This window comes from Ambystoma mexicanum, chromosome 1p (genome assembly GCF_040938575.1).
Source record: "Ambystoma mexicanum isolate Mex_15411 chromosome 1p, UKY_AmexF1_1, whole genome shotgun sequence".
In the NCBI taxonomy this organism is placed as follows: domain Eukaryota; kingdom Metazoa; phylum Chordata; class Amphibia; order Caudata; family Ambystomatidae; genus Ambystoma; species Ambystoma mexicanum.
This window is the reverse complement of record NC_090921.1, coordinates 563841009-563863872: the sequence shown is the minus strand read 5'-3', so window position 1 is coordinate 563863872 and position 22864 is coordinate 563841009. Positions and strand designations below refer to the sequence as shown.

Here is a 22864-nt window from a genome sequence, read left to right as displayed (position 1 = left end):
GGTGAGGGGATAGGTATCATTCCACTCTTTTTGTGGGTCCCGTTCCTTTTTCTGGGCGTTTTGGGGGATTATTTGTGTGCGTCCACATTCCAGGGCTGTGGGGGTATCGAAGCTCCATAGTTGTTGCGAGGTAGGGTGTAAGATAAGAATTTTTCTCTTACAAAGTTTGTTCTGGTGGTAACCGTGTTTGGCGGGGTATTTCCTGCATTTGAGGCTGCTTCTGCTGGGTGCCGATGGTATTGTGTGTTTGCTGCCATTGTTGCATGGTCTTCTCTTTCTCGGCGTCCATTTCTGTGTTGGGGCATTTTGGTTAACAGTGCAGCAGTAGTAGGGTAAATGGTCCTCTGATGTATTGTACATGCAGAGTATTGATGTTGCTCTTTAGTCTTGATGAGCTTGAATGCTGTCTGGGTCAGTCTGCCCTTCCTGTCAATGGGATGGGATTGCTTCCTATGGGTGCACTGTCGGGGCCTTAGGTACCAAGGCTACGTCCAACAGGTCAGTTAAGAACAATACTCACCACAGCCAGATTTGAGATTCCCGCACAGTGGGAGAGAGGCCCACGCCCAACAAGTCAGTTGAGCACAATACTTAACACAGCTAGGTTGGATATTCTGTATAGTGCGAGAGAGGCCTACGCCTAACAGGTCAGTTTCCTATGGGTGCACTGTAGGGGCTATTGGGTACTAAGCTTATGCCTAACAGGTCAGTTAAGTACAATATTCACCACAGCCAGATTTGAGATTCCTGCACAGTGGGAGAGAGGCTCACACACCCAACAGGTCAGTTGAGCGCAATCCCAAACACAGCCAGACTGGAGATTCCTGTATAGTGGGAGAGAGGCCTACGCTTAACAGGTCAGTTGAGCACAATATTAAACACAGCTAGGTTGGATATTCTTGTATAGTGGGAGAGAGGCCTACGCCTAACAGGTCAGTTTCCTATGGGTGCACTGTCTGGGCCATTGGGTACTAAGCTTATGCCCAACAGGTCAGTTAAGTACAATATTCACCACAGCCAGATTTGAGATTCCTGCACAGTGGGAGAGAGGCTCACGCCCAACAGGTCAGTTGAGCGCAATCCCAAAAACAGCCAGACTGGAGATTCCTGTATAGCGGGAGAGAGGCCTACGCCTAACAGGTCAGTTGAGCACAATATTAAACACAGCTAGACTTGCGTGTCACTAGAATTGGAGCAGTTATTTGCGATATTAAAACATAGCTAGATTTGGGATTCCTGTACAGTGGGAGAGAGGCCCATGCCTAACAGGTCAGTTGAGCACAGTACTAAACACAGCTAGATTTTGTCTGTCTTGATGGCTAGGATTCTAGGGTAGAGTATTGGCTCCACCCCTAACCCAGGCCACTCCTACCTTAACGGTCCTTGTAGTCGATGGTTGGTCGCTGGCTTCCACGCTGACACCAGTTGCCTCTATTGGAGCCGCCCTTCGCTGTGGGGCTGCAGGGCAGAGGGCTGCCCTGGGAGGGTCAGTTATGACCAGAGGGTCAGCCAATCAGAGGGGCGGACGAAGCAAAAAACACACGGGCCTTATGCCCAGTATGTATTCCAATCCATTGAGATGAGCTGGGGGAGATGGCCAATCAGGGACGGCGGTAGGGGGAGGAAACACGGAAGGGGAAGAGGGCTAGGGAGCACGGACGGAGCGCTAATGGGCCTGGGGTTACCAAGATATGGATGGAAAGTGGTCAGGGGCCCAGAGGGTCTAGGAAGCTGGAGAAACACTCACCCGGATCACCGATCGGAGTGGCCAAAGAGAATAAAATATATGTGGTTATAGGAAAGAACAGCACAGTGTGAAAACGTTTTAACAGTTTCACAAGCCAAAATGTAACCAGCAGCAGAGAAAGCCTTGGTTCTTTAGAACACAGTGGTGAAAAAGACAACCACCTCGAGGCATGTAGGTCTTCTTTGGAAGTACAGTGAGCCATTGGGGTACCCTGTCCGACTGTTGGCCAGAGACTAGATGAAATGGGGTATTGTGCAGCTGTCCAGTAGCTAGCACGGCACGTCCATGTATCAAGAGGTGCAGGAAGTAATCCAGTAGCACAAGTCCAGTAAACCTGGGGCATTCCTGCATTTCAGGTCCTTTGCAATGCTCGGTCCTTTTCTGTTAAACCCAACAGGGCCAAGCAGCAAGACATCTTCTAGAAGCAGAGGTTCCTGGAGCCTTGTTACCTAGCTGTACCCATCAGAAGAGTGGGAGGTAACAGCGATTTCCCAGGCCCACTAGCCTCGGAAGACTGGTAGCCACAGATCCATGCAGCGGTTCAGAGCTTGATCTTAGAGCTGCTGCAGCTGAGATTCTGCAATTTACTCTTCAGTTGGAGCTATCTTCAAAGGCGCTACAGGACCCCAAGCTAAGATATAGATTCCTCTACCTTATATGAACATTGGTAGTGTAGAAGAAACTCTGTTCTCAATTGCAAACATGCATCGTTCAAATCTTTGGTAGCCACCTCTTAGGGCAGAAGAACAAGTTACTTCTAACCTTGTAACATTCTTTCGATGGGATGTTCCTCCGATGTATTCCTTATCTTGATACATTACATTCCAGCTTGCTGGCATCGGAAATGTTTTCAGTAGAGGGCGCTGCACGTCGACGTCCCTCGAGCTGGTGTCCCTCGACAGCCACCGACTCAGCGCCGACGTCATCATGCGTATAAATGGACTTGTGCAGTGACCGTTGCTCAGTTCCGTTTTGAAGCTTAAAAATGTGCTGTGCATGAATTGGTTATTGCCCTTGAAGGAGCGTAGCTGCAACTACAAGGGAAGTTTTACTGCGGGGATGGATGGGAGGGGCGATAAGGAATACGTCGGAGGAACATCCCATCGAAAGAACGTTACAAGGTAAGAAGTAACTTGTTCTTCGAAGGGATGGTGCCCTCAGACGTATTCCTTATCTTGATAGACACCCATAGCAGTGGTGTACAAACAGAGGTAGGACTAAAATTGGAATTTTTCCCTTCAAGAATGTACAGAATGTAACACAGCTTTGCCAAATCTTGTCTCCAGGCTAGAGGAGGAATCCAGATTGTAAAATTTTGTAAAGGTATGTGCGGACGACCATGTGGCAGCTGCACATATGTTCCGAATCGGTACCCCTCTTTGGCGGGCCAAAGAGGCTGCGATACCCCTGGTTGAATGAGCCCTAAGATGTTGAGTGGGCTCTTTCCCTGCCAATTTGTAGCATTCTAGAATGGCTAATATAATCCATCTTGAAATGGTCTGCTTTGTGATTGGCAGTCCTAATTTGTGTCCTGCATAACCTATAAACAGCTGGTCTGCTGGTCTTATTCTAGCAAGTCTGCTGATATAAAAGCTCAAGGCACGCCTTGGATCTAGCCTATGTAGCCTCTCTTCCTCTTTCCCTGGATGGGGAGGAGGATAGAATGAAGGTAAGGTTATCTTCTGAGTGATGTGGAATTCAGAGACCACCTTTGGGAGGAAATTAGGCGTCACTTGTAAGACCACCTTGATTTTGTGAAAAATAGCATGAGGAGGTTTGCATGATAGAGCTTGTAATTCGCTCACTCTTCTGGCAGATGTTAAAGCCACTAGTAGGACAGTTTTAAGTGTGAGAAGAACAAGTTACTTTCTTACCTGGTAACGTTCTTTCGATGGGATGGTCCGACGACGTATTCCATATCTATGACAGGTAATGTCCACAGCTGTGCTGCTTTGGAAAATCTTTGGCGTCTGCGTCGATGCGCCGTCACCGAGGACCTCCTCCGACGGCCGACGTCACCCGATGTGATAAGTAGGACGCACGACACTCACAGCCTCAGTTATAGTTTTTTCCCAGATCATGTGCCACCAGTTTTCTGCCAGTCAGACACATAAGGCCTTGCGGAACACAAGCTGCAATCGCAAAAGAAATTCTGCAGCGGGGAAGGCAGGGAGGGAGCGATATGGAATACGTCGTCGGACCATCCCATCAAAAGAACGTTACCAGGTAAGAAAGTAAGTTGTTCTTCGAGGGGATTGGGTCCTCCGACGTATTCCATATCTATGACAGACTCCCAAAGCAGTACCAAGCAAGGAGGTGGGAAAGAATTTAGAATACAAATTTAGCATGCCCAATCAAATTGCGGAACAGAGAACTGCCTTGCCAAAGGCCAGATCTTGCCCTCTGATGGAATCGAGGGAATAGTGACGTACAAAAGTATGTACTGAAGCCCAGGTGGCTGCATCACAGATGTGACAAATAGGAACTCCCCTCTGCAGAGCAGTAGACGCAGCCACTCCTCTGGTAGAATGGGCCCGCAAGCCAGCCGGAGGGTCCTTACCCGCCAAGCTGTAACACTCGGAGATAGCTAAAATAATCCAACGAGACAAAGTCTGTTTCGTCACAGCTTGTCCCAAACGCTTTCCAGCATAACCGATGAAAAGTTGATCGTCCACTCTGACCCGGGACATGCGTGAAATATAAAAGCTCAACGCTCTCCGAGGATCAAGCCTATGGAGCCTCTCCTCTTCCTTACCAGGATGTGGAGGAGGATAGAACGCCGGAAGAACAACCTTCTGGCTCAAATGAAATTCTGAAACCACCTTCGGAAGAAAAGAAGGACGTACTCTAAGGACAACCCTGTCCTTATGAAACAAAGTGACGGGTGGCTTAACTGAAAGTGCCTGTAACTCACTCACTCTGCGAGCGGATGTAACCGCAACCAAAAACAGTTTTCAGAGTCAACAGCCTCAAAGGGCAAGAATGTAAAGGCTCAAACGGAGCACCCATAAGAAACTTAAGAACAAGGTTCAAATCCCAACCTGGCACCAAAAAAGGTGAGAGGGAACACATTAGTGAGCCCTTTCAAAAACTGCGAAACCAAAGGAATCTTAAAATAGGAACACTCTTCAGACGAGCGCTTAAATATGGACAGCGCCGCCAGGTAACCTTTAATGGTCCCCACTTGCAAGCCCCTGTGGGCCAAAGAAAGCAAAAAAGACAAAACCATGGGAATGTCACATTCAAAAGGATCCACATTCTGAACTCTGTACCAGCCGCAGAACTTTCTCCAACGGCAACGGTACAGAGACTTTGTTGCCGGCCGCCTGGCCGAGAGCAACACCTCCATCACGTCTTCAGGGAGGTCCCAATCCTTATACCTCAACATTTCAGAAGCCAAGCGTGAAGATTGAGGGATCTGACCTCTGGATGGAGACCCTGACCCCCTCCCGTGAGAGCAGATCGTCTAGGTAGGGAAGATGACATGGAGGGCAGATGGACAAGTCTAGAAGGTCCGGGTACTACGTCCTCCGGGCCCACGCCGGAGCAATGAGGATCATCCGGGAACCAAACCTCCGTAACCTCCGCAGCACTTGCGGGATGATGGGGACTGGAGGAAACACGTCCAGCAGTGGGAATGACCACTCCACCACGAACGTGTCTCCTAAGGCTCCTTTTGGAGGAAATTCCCGCGAGCAAAACCTTGCACTTCCGGTTGACACTGGAGGCGAAGAAACCCACTTGAGGGGTCCCCCAAAGGGCGAAGATCTCCAGGAGAATCTCCTGAGCCAGCTCCCACTCGTGAGAGATCGTGCTCTGCCTGAGCGTCCGCCGTCTCGTTGTCGTCTCCGGCCATATGAACCGCCGAGATCGAAACTTCCTGCTGGATGGCCCAGAACTCGAGCTGCATCACCTCCCTGCACAGCGGAAGTGACCCTGCCCCCCCCCTTTTTGTTGAGGTAGTGCATGGCCACCGTGTTGTCCGTTAGAATCAGGACACTCTTTCTGCGCACAGTCGGCAGAAAAGCCTTCAGGGCTAGCCTGACAGCCCTCAGCTCCAACAGATTGATATGGAGTCTGGACTCCGACGGAGACCAACGGCCGCTGACTGTCAACTCATTGGCATGAGCTCCCTATCCCGTGGGGGATGCGTCCGTCACGATCGTCACCTCCGGCCAGGGCAGCCAAAATGGGGTCCCCTGCATCAGATTGCCCTCCACAGCCCACCACAGAAGGTCCCGGGCTACCAAGGGCGGCACCTGAACAGGGTCCGACAGCCTGCCGGAGGACTGAGACCACTGAAGCTTGAGCACCCACTGCAAAGATCTCATCCGCAGACGAGCCTATGGCACCAGAAGAATGCAGGATGCCATGAGGCCGAGCAGTCCCAAGAACTCGGACGCTGGGAGATTCTGGGCAAACTGAAACTTGTGCACCATCTGCTGAATGTGAAGAGCCCTCACCTGAGGAGGAAAACACTGCCCCAGGGACGTGTCGAGCACTGCTCCGATGTACTGGAGCCGCTGCGTTGGTGTCAAATGGGACTTCTTTAAATTGAGGGAGAAGCCCAGCCTGTGAAGGGAGTGGCAGGTGACGGACAGATGATCCAGGACTTGCTCGGGAGAGCTCCCCCTGATCAACCAATCGTCCAGGTAGGGGTAGACGTGAATCCCCCTTTCCTGAGATGCGCTGCCACCACCACCATGAGCTTGGTGAAAACCCTCGGGGCGGAGGTCAATCCGAACGGCAGGACCCGAAACTGAAAGTGCGAGTCGCCAACCGCGAACCTCAGGTACTTCTTGTGCTTCGGATGGATCGGCACATGGAAGTAAGCATCCTTGAGGTCGAGAGACACCACCAGTCCTGAAGCTGAAGGGCCTGGAGGACTTGAGAAAGTCACCATCTTAACTTGTCCTTTCTGAGGAGTTTGATCAAACCGCGCAAGTCCATGATGGGTCTCAATCCCCCGTCTTTCTTCGAAATCAAAAAATAAGGGGAATACCATACCTTGTTCCTCTACGCTACAGGCACCAGTTCTATGGCACCTTTCTTCAGCAGGGCTTGAATTTCCTGCGCAAGGAGCGGATCCGGACTCTTCAAAGAGAGGCTCCCTGGTGGATTGTCGTGAGGCCTCTGCCGAAAAGGAAAACAGTAGCCGTGGGTTATGATCTCCAGAACCCACACATCCGAAGTAATGGCTTGCCACTCTACAAGATGCTGCGCCAGCCTTCCCCCAACCGGCAAACCATGGGACCTGGCCTCATGACTGAGTGGTAGTGGCTGCGGCGTTGCCCGAGGGCAAAGAGGCAACTGCCCGAGCGGCCTTGGCACCTTGAGTACCTTTATTTCCACCTCTGGCACTCTTACGATGGCCTCTTTGACTGCTAGCTCCCCTCGCTTTACTGAAGGACGAGTAATAGCGAAAGGAACCTCCCCTCCATTGCTGTCCCCTAGGACGAAAAGGCGGAGGTTGGCGAACTACAGCGCCCAACGACTTCACTGCAGCTTTTGAGGTCTGCAACCTCTCAGGGCTCTTGTCAGCCTTGCTACCAAAAAGGTGTTCACCGTCAAAGGGCATGTTGAGGAGCCGGGACTGCACATCAGGAGCGAACCCAGACTTCCGCAACCACGCAAACCTGCACATTACGGTGCTCGCCGCCATGGACCGGCTGACACAATCCGCCAAGTCCAAACCCGACGGAACGGCCTCACACATAGCATCCTTGCCATCCTGAACCATAGCAAGGAAACCATCCCGTTCGTCCCCTTCGGGAATATGTTCAGCCGCTAATGCAACACAGTTCCACAGAGTGTGTGTGAAACAAGACAAGGCACATATGGAGTTGGCCGCCTGAAGCGCCATACCCCCAGAAGAAAACACTTTCTTTGCCCAGCCGTCAAATCGTTTGTCGTCCCTATCCGGAGGGATGGTAGGATACGACGCCTGCTTTACCGGGGCCGTAGCCGCCTGCACCACCAAACTCTCCGGGGTGGGGTGCCTAGACAACTAGCGGGGGTCGCTACTGGCTGGACGGTATTTTCGCGACAAAGACTTGCCCACGGCCGGGAGACTCTCCGGAGCAGTCCAAGCCGCCGCCACCCTTCTCTGCAGAGCCATATGAAAAGGCAAAACCGGGTCAGTGCGTGGACCGAGATCAAGGATGTCCGTGAGATCATCCTGAACAAACTCCCCTGGGGGAGCTGACCAACCCAAGTACTCGGTAACCGGAGACATAAGGCACCGATATGAAGAATCGGCATGAGTGCCAGGCTCCGGCCGACAACACTCCACCTCCGGAGAGGTGTCCAGTCCACTGGCATCATGCAGCGACTGCCTCAGGTCATCAAACTGGCTATGGCCCGAGATAAGGTCATCTGGAACCGCAACCGGAACCAGGCCGCCATCAGAACCTTCATCACCTTCTGAAATGTACTCCAGGTGGGGAGAGGAAGACCTCTGCGGACCAAAGCAGTGCCGGACCTTAGCCATAGCCTTTCTAGGGGCAAACCCCGTGCCACGGGGCCCCTCCGACACCACCGCCTCCAAAGGCGTCGAGGGTGCCGAACGAGTCGGCGCCGACAGAAAAGGCGTCGACGTCGAGCGAATCGGCGTCGACGTCAGCTGCAACGCCTCCAGCATCTGCTGCGTCGACACAGTCCTCGAAGCCGGAACTCCGAGCGCGTCTCTCGACAACCTGGGTGCCGACGGCTTCGACGACCTCCTCGGAGGCGGAGCCTCGAGAGAAATCGTCGACGACCTCGGCGCCATAGGCGTCGATGTCTTCTTCGAAGACGGCACAGGATCACGCGGTCTCGAGCGCATCAAGGACCGGGACCTGGAACGGGCATGGCGAGAACGGCTGCCCTTGTCCGAGCGGGACCTCTCCCGCGAGCCGTGCTGACCACCCGAGCCCGAAGGTGTACGGGCGTTGTCTCTCGACCGGTGCCGACCGACCCCACTCGGAGGCGCGGACGGACCGGTGCCCTGCGATTCCAGAATCGCTAGCATCTGCTTCCCGAAGGAAGCCCATTCCTCCGGTGTCGCTTGCATGGAGGGATAAGCGACCCGTCGATGGGCGGAGTCCTCGGAAGAGGACGGGGAAGGCGACCTATGCCGGCGCTTCCTGGAATGCCTAGAAGAGGCACAGGAGTGGCGAGACCGACTCCTGGAAGGAGACCCACCAGACTTCTGACGACGACGCAGAGTGTCACCCCTCGAGTCATCGGTCGAAAGCCCTGCAGACCTAGACTTCCGGGGCTTAGACACCGGGCCTACCGACAGCTTCTTCTTGCGTTCCTGCAAGGTATTTGCAGTGAGCGACTGGCAGTCGACACAGTCGTCCGTATCGTGGGCCTCCCCGAGGCACCAGAGGCAGGCGTTGTGCGAGTCCGTGAGCGAAATCTTGGATCCACAGTCCCCGCAGTTCTTGAAGCCCGGATGCAGGGTCGAAGATGAGAAAGACATCGCAACAAACAGGTCTTCACAACAAACCGAACAGGTTCAACAAACCGAGAATAGAAAACAGCAAACTCCAACGAGTCGAGGCGTACCGAGATTCATGAAGCGAACACGTTCGCGGAAAAAACAGAACTGAAGCTATGGGCGTCGTGCGTCCTACTTATCACAACGGGTGACGTCGGCCGTCGGAGGAGGTCCTCGGGGACGGCGCATTGAATTCATCGGCGCAGGACGCAGACAACGAAGATTTTCCGAAGCAGCACAGCTGTGGACATTACCTGTCATAGATATGGAATAAGTCGGAGGACCCAATCCCTCGAAATCTTAATTAACAAGAATGGAGTGGTTCAAAAGGAGTACCCATTAGGAAGTTTAAGACTAGATTTAAATCCCATAAGTGAACTTGGAAAGGCTTTGGGGGATAATCATTAGTTATTCCCTTCAGGAATTGAATCAGTAGGGGTAGTTTGTAGTATGAAGGTTCCTCCGCAGTGCGCTTGAAGATTGACAACGCTGCGAGGTAGCCCTTGATCGTACCAACTTGGAGACCTGAATTCGCCAAATGGAGCAAAAAAGATAACACCATTGGTGTACTGCATGAAAAGGGATCGATATTTTCTTCTCTACACCAGCTGCAAAATCTGTTCCAACGGCAGCGGTATAAAGTCTTTGTTGCTGGCCTCCAAGCCGAAAGCAACACCTCCATGACGTCATCTGGAAGGTCCTAATCCTTGTATCTCAACCTTTCAGAAACCAAGCGTGAAGGTTGAGCGTTCTGATGTCTGGATGGAGAACCTGACCTCCCTCTCATTGCGGAGGACGAATCGGAGGACAGATGGACATGTCCAGAAAGTCCGGGTAACACGTTCTCCTGGCCCAATCCGGGGCAATTAGGATCATGGATTTCCGAAATCTTCTCAACCTCCTGATCATTTGAGGAATGACGGAGTGGAGGAAACGCGTACAGAAGTAGAAACTCCCAGTCCACTACGAACGCGTCCCCTAGCGCTCCTCTCGGGGGAAATTCCCTTGAACAAAACTGATCGCACTTCCTGTTGATGCTGGTGGCGAACAGATCCACTTGAGGGGTTCCCCAAAGGGTGAAGATCTCCTGAAGGACTTCCTGAGCTAGCTCCCACTCATGGGAGACTGTGCGCTGCCTGCTCAGAGCGTCCGCTGTCAAATTCTTCTCTCCGGCTAGGTGAACTGCTGATTGAGAAATTCCTTCCTGGATTGCCCAAAACCAGAGCTGCATTGCCTCTCTGCACAGTGGCAGTGACCCTACGCCTCCTCTTTTGTTGAGGTAGTGCATGGCCACTGTATTGTCCGTCATTATCAGGACATTCTATCCCTGTACTGATGGCAGAAAAGCTTTCAGCACTAGTCTGATTGCTCTCAGCTCCAATAGGTTGATGTGTAGTCTGGACTCCGATGGAGACCAACGACCGCTGATGGTCAAGTCTTTGGTATGGGCTCCCCACCCCGTGAGTGAGGCATCCGTGACTATGGTTATCTCCGGCCATGGTTGCCAAAACTGTTCCCCTTTCAAGATGTTCTCCCGACAGTCCCACCACTGAAGGTCTCGAGCTATTCTGTCTGGGATGTGAAGGAGATCTAACATTCTCCCTGAGAACTGCGACCATTGGGTTCTTAGAGCCCACTGGAGGGATCTCATTCTCAGGTGAGCCTCTGGCACTAGGAAGATGCAGGATGCCATGAAGCCGAGCAACCTCAAAAAGTCGAAGGCTGGTAGACGTTGGGCATTTTGAAACTTGGTGACCATCAGTAGAATATCTCCTCACCTCTGGTGGCAAGGCTTTTCCCAGGGAAGTATCCAGGACTGCTCCAATGAACTGGAGTCTCTGTGACGGTATCATCTGTGACTTCTTTAAATTGAGGAAGAAGCCCAGTTTGTGAAGGAAGTGGCAGACATAATCTAGTTGGATCTGAGCTTGTTCCAAAGATACTGCTCTGATCAACCAATCGTCCAGGTAAGGGTAGACGTGGATCCCTTCCCTCCTTAGACTTTCAGCCACTACTGAAATTAGCTTGGTGAAGACCCTCGGGTGGAGGTTAGCCCAAATGGCAGAACTCGAAATTGATAGTGAGAGTTGCCAATTGCGAACCCCAGGTATTTTCTGTGTTTGAGATGGATTGGCACATGGAAATAAGCATCCTGAAGATCTAGAGATGCCAACCAGTCCTGAAGCTGGAGGGCCTGAAGGATCTGAGAAAGAGTTACCATCTTGAACTTGTCTTTCCTGAGGAATTTGTTCAATTCTCGCAAGTCCAAGATGGGTGTCAGTCCTCCGTCCTTCTTTGGTACTAGAAAGTAGGGGGAATACCAACCCTTGTTCCTCTCCACTACAGGTACCGGTTCTATGGCACATTTCTCTAGCAGGTCTAGAATCTCATGCAGAAGGAGCGGATCTGGAAACTTTAAAGAGTTGTTCCCCGGTGGATGACTCTGGGGGGGTGTGTAGGAAAGGCAGGCAGTAACCTTGGGCAACTGTCTCCAATGCCCAAGCATCTGACGCAATAGCCTGCCATTCCGCCAGATGTTGAGTTAACTTGCCCCCTACTGGTGTCTTGTGGGGAGAGACCTCAGAGGGGTTTAGAGGCGGCTGACGCAGATGCCGAGGGTAAAGAGGCACCTGCTGCTGCGGCTTTTGTACCTTTAACCCGTCCACCAGGGGTGAATCGTTTTTGGCACCTTTGAGCTGGCTGTCCTCTGCCTTTTCCGAATGCAGAGTAAAAGCGAACGGACCTACCCCTCCATGAGGTTCCTGAGGGGCGATTCGGGGTCTGACGGATTGCAGCTCCAAGAGATTTAGCTGCTGCTTTAGATGTCTGTAACTTCTCCAGGCTGTCATCAGCCTTTTTACCAAACAAAGACGTGCCGTCAAAGGGCATATTCAAAAGTCTGGTCTGTACATCTGGAGCAAATCCAGACTTTCGCAACCACGCATATCTGCGGATTGTAGTACTAGCCACCATGGCCCTGCTGATACTGTCAGCAGAATCAATGCCAGTTTGAAGGGACTCGCACATTGCATCTTTCCTATCTTTAATGATGTTTAAAAATGCTTCCCTTTCCTCTCCTTCCGGGAGACAGACAGCCGCAGATGAAGCACACTCCCAAAGTGTATGGCTGAATCGTGCAAGCGTGCAAGTGGCGTTAATAGATTTAAGCGCCATGCTACATGCCGAAAAGACTTTTTTTGACATAGCGTCAAACCTTTTATCATCCCTGTCCTGTGGAATAGTAGGGTATGCAGATCTACTGTTCGATGAAGTTGCTGCTTGTACAACCAAACTCTCTGGAGTTGGATGCTTGCTTAAATATTCAGGGTCTGAGACAGATACTCTGTATTTGGCAGATAGTTTTTTGTTAACTGCCGGGATTACTTCAGGAGTTTCCCAATTAGCAGAACTGTTTCTCTGTAGTGCAGAATGAAAGGGAACAACAGGATCTTCCTGTGGACCTTTATCTAGGATGTCAGTAAGGTCATCCTGCTGAAAAGAGGTTGAAGGTTTAGACCACCCCATGAACTCTATTATTCTGGCCATCAGAACCCTATAAGGGGTCTCAGCATGTTCCCCAGGGTCTGGTTTAGCAAATTCTACTTCAGGAGAAGTATCTAAACCACTTGCCTCATGTAAGGAGTCTTGAAGATCCTTTAACCTGTTCTCTTCTGAGATAAATTCCTCAGGAATGGGTGTTGTGGTCCTTTGCAACCCAAAAGGTCTCTCGATCGGAGAGGGGTGCTTTTTATGCACTCCATGTTTGCCCAAGGGCGATTCTATCAACCTTCATTGGATTTGGAGAGTAGTTCGGTGGCAGCTGGGTTTTAGATTTGGCTTTATGAGGGGTACAAGCCAATTTGCCTCATTAGTAGCCCAGTGTACCTTTTTTGTAGCCATTGCGGTACTAAAGTATTTTTAGAAGTCCTGCTTTCAGCCGTTTTGTTTCTTGGACATTCCATCGTTTGGGGAAACCACAATGCATGCATGCCTAATCGGATCCCTGAACACGCTTAGAGTGGTGTGGGGTGGGTTAAATCATTCCCTGGCCTCTGACATGGCCTTTACACATCCTTCGAGAGTGGTGCTGATGGGATACGAAAAACCTTTGTTTAGAATACCTTTGTTTGACTGGTTGGCTTGTTTAGGCCAGCCCCTTTGTGTATGGATATCTAGAATAAACCCTGCACCGACACTTAATTCTGTCGGATTTTCAGGAGTGCAGCAGGTTTACTTACCCGCTGGAGTGATTTTGCCATGAAGAAGTTATTGCGGCATTCTTTGGAACCAGAGATGGCCATGCTGGTTGGACCATATGTCTTGGGCTTACCTCTAGGTCCGATTTTCTAATACTGGACACCCGTCCTGTACGGTTCTCTTCCTCCATTAGTAGCCCTCATCGGCTGGAACAGGCTTCCTTGTCCTGGGACTGGTATCCTGTCCCTTTTGCCGCCACTTCCAGTTTTTTTCTTGCCTGGCTCTCCCACCTGGGTGTTGGAAGCTGCTGCCATCTGGAAGGGTATTCGAACCCCAGCACTCCATCTCATCTACTAGTCTGGGCCATCCTGGCTCACCTCCACTGTAGTCTTCCTCGTGAGACTGTCTTCTGCTGGTGGCCTGCCTTTGTCCTTGAGCCACAGGGACCTGCTTGGTTGGGTTCTTCCATCCTCCTGGCTCTACCTTAGTCGTTCATTTCACATCTGGCTGGTGGGTTTTCCCACCCCAAGAAAGGCCGATTTTTCTTTTTGGCCATCTGGGGCCGTCGTTGGCCGGGTTTCAATTTCCTGTGTACTTGGATCCTTGAAATCGAACTGCAAAACAAAGAGCTGTACTCCCAGAGTTTTCAGGAACGATTATGCACCTGATTATGGGCCGGACTAGTGACTTATACTTGATACATACTCTCAGGGGTCCTCAGAGTACATGGTTGAAGATCCCTGCAGGTGGGCTCCAATCACGTTTCCCTTAGTCATTAGGATGGTGCCTTACTTCTGTTGGGCTGTATCTCTCCCTAAAGCTGCTGGGGCTTGCCCCTGTTCTGGATCGCTGCAGGGGTGGTCTCTTGTGTCCTTTGCCATTGGTTGCTGCCATCTCTGCACCTGTGGGGTGTGGCGGGTCAGAAGCAGGACACAGACCGAGACTTTCCATTTTACTAATATTTTATTAACTGAAAAGGGTGAAAACTCCTAACTTTACCTAAACTATAGGTCTTCCCTACCTAATGAAACTAACTAGGGGACTTGTCAGTCATCAGTAAAAGTCCAAAACTAATCGAGTCTTCTGTCAAAAACTAACCTACCCTGACCTTCCCATTCTTTAGGATAACTAAGGAGCAGGAGAATGACTGCCTTCTCCTGCAACGTGGTTCTTCCACCAGGTTCAATTCAACAAGTTATTTTCCACCAGTTCCTGGTAATGGTCTTCATCAAACTATACAGTTCGGATATAAGACTTTTCAAAGTCTAAATCTTCTATTTTAACTTATTATTCCTTCTTTCGTCTTCCTCTTGTTTAACTTTACACACCTGTTCTTCTTTCATAGAATAGGTTTACTTCCTTCTTTTCCCAAACCTAGTTTCATCTTTTTTGATTGTGCACTCTATCCTGACTAGAACAAATTTGAGAGTTCCAGTATTGCTTCCTACTATTTTTCATGTAGTTCTGATACTTTCTCTTCGCTACGAGAAGTAGAGATGTTCCTTCAATTATATCCACTCTCCTCTGGTATACTTAATATTTAATCCTACCTGGGACAATTAGGAGCATTCCAGTAATGGTTCTCATTTCCTTTAAACTTTGTCTTGACTGGGACAAGTATGAGCGTTCCAGTTATTATGCTCGGCCCCCCCTCCCGCGTCTCCAGTTTTCCCAGTTACATCTATGCCTCAGGGTTTCAGCGCAACTGGGACCTCGTTTCATTCGAATGGTCTCTCCCTGTTCCTCCCTGGCTTCCTTGTCTGCGAGCTATTTCAGAGGAAATGTTATCGGCAATGTGAACGGACCTCCTGGTCCACCGCTGTACATTAGCGGTCACGCCACCACTCCTTTTTGGCTCAGGATACTGAGCGCTTTTCTTGGTCTCTCGTTCCGTTTGCTTTCCACTACGCCAAGCGCTGTGCTACACATCCATGCGCTGATGGGATAAAGAAACTAAAATGTTCTTGATCAACATCAGATAGAAGAGTAACTATCGCGATGGTGGTATTTTCCCTAGGATCTTCTCTCCACTCTTTAAGGAGGTTCACATGGTATACCTGTGTCTTTTGCCCCCTGTCAGGTTGGGAAAATAGGTAATCAGAGTGGCCCTTCTTTTCAAGGATTTTATATGGGCCGAACAACCTTCCCGCCATTTTGTTTTCTGAAGTTGGTAATCGTACTAGGACTAATTGCCTTACAGAAACAGTACAGGCAACCGCCTTTTTATCATAGTTAATTATCCGGTTTTCTTGTAACCGTCGTAGGTGTTTTCGGACGATTTTTATGACTTGTCATATGTAAGCGCAAGTTGTGCGCAGTTTGAAAAATGATTTTATTTATTAACATTTATATAGCGCACAGCAGCCCTGGGGCATCGTGGCGCTGTTGCAGTGAAACAAGTCTGGTTACAGGGAGCATAACAGTTTACAGAGACAAGCAGGAAGCAAGCTTGATTACAAGACAGTCTGTTAAGTTATACATACTTAGTTACAGTCGACACAATGGGGTGCAGGGTTCGGGAGGTAATGTTGGAGTGCCAGTTGAAAAGTGTAGTTTTGAGGTTTTTGCGGAAATTAGTGAGGGAAGTTTCAGCTCGAAGGGCGTTGGGCAAGGCGTTACAAAGTTTGGGAGCTAAGTGAAGCAAGCCTAAACCTCCTGCTTTAACTCTTGATAGGCAGGATGTGTAGATGGTTAGCGTGGTATGTTCTTCTGGGCCGTGTGTAAGTGTCTCTGCTGATGGTTTCTGATAGGTAGGAGAGTGCAGAGAGGCTGAGGCATTTGCGCGTTAAGGTAAGAGTCTTAAATGTAATTCTTTCCTTAACCGGGAGCCAGTGGGCATTTTGTCTGGCTTGTGTGATGTAATCTCTTTTGGGGATGTTGAATGCTGCTCTGAGCGCGTTGTTCTGGAATGTTTGGAGCAGGTTGATGTTTTTAGCTGAAGTGTCCGCAAGGAGAACATTACAGTAGTCTAGCTTGGCACCGATAGTGGCCCGAGCAATAGAGAGGCAGTTTTGGTTGGAAATTAATGGTTTGATGGCTTTTATAAATTTGGTGGTGTGGGCAGAGGCGGAGGCGATGGCACTGACCTGTTTATTCATGGATAATGTGGAGTCTGAGGAAGAGACAGGGATGGTGGTGTTCTCAATGATGAAGTTGCAGTACTTTTGGTTCAGTTTGTCCAGTATTTCTTTTGGGCCTAAGAGAATTATCTCTGTTTTATCTCAGTTGAAGCATAGTCCATTGGCTGCCATCCACGCATGGATGGTGGAGTATATTTGGAGAAGGGCTGCAGAGTCGTGGTCATACGAGCCGGTAAGGAGAACCTGTGTGTCATCAGCATAGTTTGTGTAGGCTATGCTGAAGGATTCCAGTTTGTCAAAAAGGGGCTTTGTATACAGGTTGTAGAGGGTGGGCGCAGTGCATGATCCCTGGGGAACACCGCAGTGGATGGTGGTGGGAGCGGCACTGGCAGCGTTGAAAAATGGGAAAGATGGCCTCCTCCCGCTCTCTCACATCTCCCTAAGCATATCCAACACTTCCCAGGGCCCCCCCCATAAACTAATTCAAACTGGGAATATCCTAAAGATGGCCAAGGTGTTTTCCTTTTGGCAAATAGAGCCCACAGGATCATGGTATCCTAGTTCTTCCCATCCGCTTCCACTAGTTCGCGTAAAATTAGTGTATGATTAAAGTGTTCCACTAGGCCATTGGTCTGCAGGTGATATACAGAGGCCCTAAAGTATAATACATCTATTACCCAACTTAAATGTTTCTAGGGGTCCCACTATTTCCATCGCAATCCTGTAGAAGGGAATATCAATAATGGGGAGTGGTTGAAGTGAGGCATGTCGAACTGGGGTTGCTGCGGTTTTCTGACAAAGACTACACTTGAGTTCCAAGGCAATATTCTCCTCCTCCTTCACTGTCTATGTTCCGTGATTATGCAAGAGTATTTTTACGTCCCCTCGATAATCAGGATCAATAACTCCTGCCATGATGTCCAAGCTATATCTCCAAGCTAGTCCTGATTTGGATGTTAATCTTATGTATGTTCCCTTGGAGGAGCTGCGGGGGGATAATAGTAATCCAGTAGGTATCTGATGCCTTTCGTCCGCTGGTATTACCATTTCAGAATTACTCTGTAAATCAAAGCCAATGGACTCTGCTGTGACTACTGTAGGTGCATGGGCTTTGGTACTAAATTTTGTAAATTGTAGGGTCCCCCACCTTTTGTCAGTTGGTCATGATCCCACTCCTAATACCAAAAGTGCTGGGTCAGAAGAAAGACACTAACCCGACTGTTCGGGAGAATTCTCAGAAATTTGCTAATTCCCTTCTACCTTAGAGACCCCCAGCTCTTTTGATGGACTTTAAGATCTTTCATTTCTAACCGGAGAGAGTGAGACCTTTTTCCCCTACTCATGTATTTTTCTGTGATTTGGACTCTAAGACTTTGGAGTCTGACAAACTCCACAGGCATCATCTTTACATTGTGGCACACAGCACCTTTAGTGCAGTGACACAGGGAAGTCTCTCAGATGTTCCAAAGGTTTAAATACTTTCTCTTGGTGAAACTACTGTTTCCAAGAACAGTAAAGTGAAATTACTTTACTTACATTTTATAACTTTCTAGACCAGCACACACTACTGGAGGGGTTACTTAGTATCCCATGGGTCTAGTTATTCATGTACCATTCTTATGTTACCCTTTCTACAATTAATGGCTGGCGGCAGTAGTTTACTTTTTAATAACAGTGTGTGTTTTTACCGTGGGCTGTGTTCGCGCAGCTGCAGTAAGGCACCCATGGGTGCCCATTTTGTCAAAATGGCCCGGGTCTTCTTTTTTCGCCATTTCTTGTTGGAAGGGTCCTTCTTGAGATTTACTCTGCGCGTCAAACCAGGTTTGGTCTCTTTGTTCATTTTGCCTTTAGCTCCAGCATGTCTGACAGGGGCAAGAAGTGAGGGAGGTGCCCGAAACTCCCTGTGCTTAATCCCCTCAGGAATGCACTCAAAGGTGATTGGCCGGCTGGCTGTCCCTGGAGGACAGCCACTCTGCTGTGTGATTGACAGCTAAGCTGGGATGAATGGGAAAAACCTGCATAAAAGGCAAGGCCTTTTGGCTTGGAAGGCAGAGTCGACCACTGAACAAAGGAATCCGAAGAAGAACTTGGGAGAGACGCCTGCTGCAACTCCTGGACCGTTGGTTTGCCCGGTGAAGACCTGCTGCTGTGCCGAAGCTCCAAATTCGCCTCAACTAGAGTAGCCCTGCAAGGACGACTTCTCCCCTTGGGTTGGTGGGACCAATCAACCCCAAAGTGAACTTGTCTGGACATCCTGTTGGAGCTGGCTGTACTTCCACTGCTGCTCCTGGAACCAAAGTGCCAGGGAGAGGAACACCAGATCGAGTACATCGCTTTTAAGTTAGAACCGAGCGCCGGGAAGATCCTCCTGACTTCCCTGAAGCAGGACTGACCAAGCTTGAGCCACCTCAACACAGTGCTGGACCCTAGATGCGAGGAACGTCTGAAGTGGTATCCGAGAACCGCAGTGTTGCTATGTGCTATAGACGCAAGGAGCTGAAACCGCGAAGTGCTGCTGAATTGAAGTTTGACCTTTGCTGCTGCCGACCTTCCCATTGTGTTTCAGGAGTCCCAAGAAGTCCTCCTCCTTGTTCCTACGACTGAGGCCCAGGAACACCAGGATCTGCAGAGCAACACAGAAACAGAAGCCAGCTGGAACCATTTCTTCTAACCAAAGGTACTATAAACCGAAGAGACTTACCAAGACAAGTCAGTTGAGACTTGTCTTGGTTGCCATTGCAGAGTTGCTTGCAGCTTTGCTCCTCACAAGCCTCCCAGCTCGTGGCCCTTCAAGTGAATCTTATTTCTCCAAACCTTTCTAAAAACATTGCGCAAGACTTTTACTATCCTGCAAAGAAGATCTTCCGCTCCCCTAGACTTTGTTCAACTAACATTGACTGTCCTGGCTTCCTGAGAGACTCTTCTACCTCCGACTTTGTGCTATTACCTTTCCTCCAGGAAAGGTTTAATTTACTTTGCAATACAGTGTTTAAAAAGTACTTACAAGTTAATGAATTATTTTATTCCCCTATCTAACCCTTTGCACCCAAACTCTGTATTGCTCTGAATGTACCAGTGATAAGTCAATATCCACAGTGTCCTAGCTATTTAAGTCACCTGAGGGTGTAGGAAGTGTCTGTGTACTATCCCCAATGGGTATCATCTCATTTAGAGAAACAGCGTGTGTTTTGAAGTGTATTATATTTTGTACATGTTTTACTACCTTCTGAGGAAGGCTTATATAAACTGCCTGTTAAATAAATACATGTTTAATCAAAAAACCTTCAGTATAAGTTTATTTGGAGATCTGTCACTACTGCTCACATTGACCCCTCTTGAGATAAGCCTGGCTGCTCAGCCACACTACCAACCTGTGTAGTACAGACCTATACCAAAGGTTGGGTTGCTATTGCCAGGAAGTGAAGGTTGCTGTAGTCTTCCAAAGGATACTACACACAATCTTGCCTAGCACCGACTTTCCAGTTTACTAATATTTTATTAACTGAAAAGGGTGAAAACGTCCAACTTTCCCTAAACTATAGGGATTCCCCAACTAATGAAACTAACTAGGGTGCTGGTCAATAGTCAATGAAAGTCCAAGACAGGTTGCGTCCTCTGTCTAAAACTAACCTACTCTGACTCTACCACTATTTAGAATAACTAAGGAACAGGAGAATGACTCCCTTCTCCTGTTTCATAGATCTATCACCAGGTTCATTTCAACAAGTTTTTTCCAACAGTTATTGGTAATTGTTTTCATCAAACTATAAAGTTCTGATATAGGACTTTTCAGTGTCTCAACCTTGTCGTTTAACTTATTATTCCTTCTCGTCTTCCTCTTGTTGAACTTTAAAAACATGTATTCTTCTTTCATAGAACAGGTTTTTCTTCGTTCTCATTTCCCAAACTTATAGTTTCCTATTTATTGACTGTTCACTCTTATCTTTACTAGAACAAATCTGAGAGTTCCAGTATTGCTTACTACTTTTTTCCAGTAGTTCTGAAACGCTCTTCACTACGAGAAATAGAGATGTTCCCGTAATTATATTCACTCTCCTCTGGTGTACATAATATTTCATCCTGTCTGGGACAGGTCTGAGCATTCCAGCAATTATTCCAGGTCCTACTACCGGACTCCCGTTTTCATTATTGCCTCCATTTCTCAGGGAGTTATAGGGGTGGATTGGGTCTTAACTCACCACTGCGGTTTTTAATACATACAATAATTCCATCTTGTGCTAGGTGTGCCTCAAGTACTTATTGTATCCCGCTAGAGTTATGCATGCAACTTTAATGAGATCTATATTTTCCCCTCATACTAGTGTTAGGTGGTTTCTTCGGTTAACTGGCCGTCCTTATCTGCCCTCCTGACTCTTGAAGTTAAGCCTAGTCGCTCTGCCATTGCTTCCCTTTTGGTTAGATTTGTATCATTAGGTTTCATTGTTGCACAAACGTTATCAGAGGGCAGTGCAAAAAAAAAAAAATATAAACTTACACCACTCAATCCTTGGAGGCTGCCACAACATTCAAAGGTCTCTTGTCCAGAGTGCAGTCTCCATTTCCAATGTTAAGTGCATCACACAGGGTGCTTATGGGTCACGCATCCCGGGGAGGCTCAAGGCCTCCAAGGGACCATATAGCAGAGTAGATTAGACCACTCTGGGGGGAAAATTGCTTGGTAAAACAGTACCCAAAAGGCTAACTGTTGTGGTGGGTCACAATAAGGAGGCAGACAATTGAAGGACCTTCTGAGTGTTTATTAAAATAATAAGGGCCATCTTTCCCTATTGCTAGAGATGTTTCCCTTTCTATATAAATAACTCAAGGTGCTCCCCACATGAATGGGAGTCTATCCCCTATGGGGGAAATCACATCCAGTTAGGTCCTATTTGCCCAGACACCTACGGAGGCTCTTGCGGAGCGGGCTCACCTCACCTTGGGGAGAAGCGATGAATACCTTCGATTCGTCACACCGCTCATGGGGCTCATACCAGAGCTACAGCTTAGGCACTGTCTGCCTACCAATTGCCATTTTACATCATACCAGTTATCAAATTATCTTATGCCCAGTTTGAGATGGCATTTGAACACGAACACACACACACACACAACCACACACAACACACACAATATTCTCAGTCAAACCAGGTTAACTCATAGTACAATATGATATTTCAGGTAAGTTTCAGATTTGCAGTAAGCTCGACATTCCTCGTAAGGTTGCCATTTGCAGTAAGTTTCCAGTCCGGCATTCCAGGTTACACAATTTCAGAACATTGTAATGAAAAATGCTAAATTAAACAAACATGGAGAGCAAGGTCCAATCTGAGAAATACTGCTTGTGCAACTACTTGCAAAGCTACAAAGCACCCATAATACCACATAGAACATGGTTTCAGGTAATGTGATGGGGCAGTGACATCACACAGACAAAAATTCCTAAATCCTGGTGAAAGAATAAGGATTCATGATACTATAAGGTTGTTAATGCACAAATAAGGCAACTTGTGCAACACTAGGGAGCATTTGAATTTAATGATCACAGGCCTGCTTCGAACGGGAGACCATTTTCATATGTACTTGAAAACACGTTGGGAGAGCCTAAAAGGTTTGTAAATCTGCAAACCATTCTAGAGTAATTAAAGTAATTGTATGGTCCTGCATCAGGTGTGGATATCAGGGACAGTGGACCATGCAGGCTTACCTTGATGATGGCCAACGCCATGACGACAGCTGAAAGTGTAAACATTACGGACGGAAAGAGCATGACTACTGCGGCACCAATATTTGTGTTGAAGAACGTACTGGTTGCCAACCAGCCACTGAAAAGAAGCACAAGAAGAGAGTTAGAATGTGTTAACCTACGGCAAATAGACACTTTTCTGCAGCTTGAAAAGTAAATGTATTAACATTGCCAGAGGTAAGATACACGGTTTAAAAAAAGGAGTAAACAGGGTGAAAGCAAAAGAGCAGGAACTGGTGGAGACATATTAAAGTAAAAATGAGGGAATGGACAGATAAACATCAATACATATTTTCCTATCTTAATTGATATTTTTCTTTGATTATGATTTGATCTCTCCAATATCTGACATCTTGCCTGCTGCCCGCAACCTATTCTGGGTCTTGGTTGGAATGGGATGTGCTCTGCTAGAGGGTACAGTTTAGATGGATGGATTGCAGAATGTTTGGTGGCTTGTGTTAGGCAGAATCCTGTGCAGTTCCCTTGGGGAACACTGCAAAAAGATTACGACTACAGGAGTAAGCAGTAAACCCAATTGGTAGCAGTCTGCACCACCCAGATTTACCTTGTAGCTGTGGCAGAGCAGTCAGACTTCTCTCAAGAAGAGTAGGGCA

At 48.5% G+C, this 22864-nt stretch overlaps 1 protein-coding gene across 1 annotated transcript in view; it reads right to left on the bottom strand.

Annotated features, from left to right (window-relative positions):
* SCAMP4 (secretory carrier membrane protein 4) overlaps positions 1-22864 on the bottom strand; it is a 406064-nt gene that overhangs the window by 71053 nt on the left and 312147 nt on the right. Inside the window, exon 6 of the mRNA XM_069649502.1 lies at positions 22212-22329. Within this exon, the coding sequence (XP_069505603.1) occupies positions 22212-22329 (118 nt within the window). The remainder of the gene's footprint in view (positions 1-22211; positions 22330-22864) is intronic.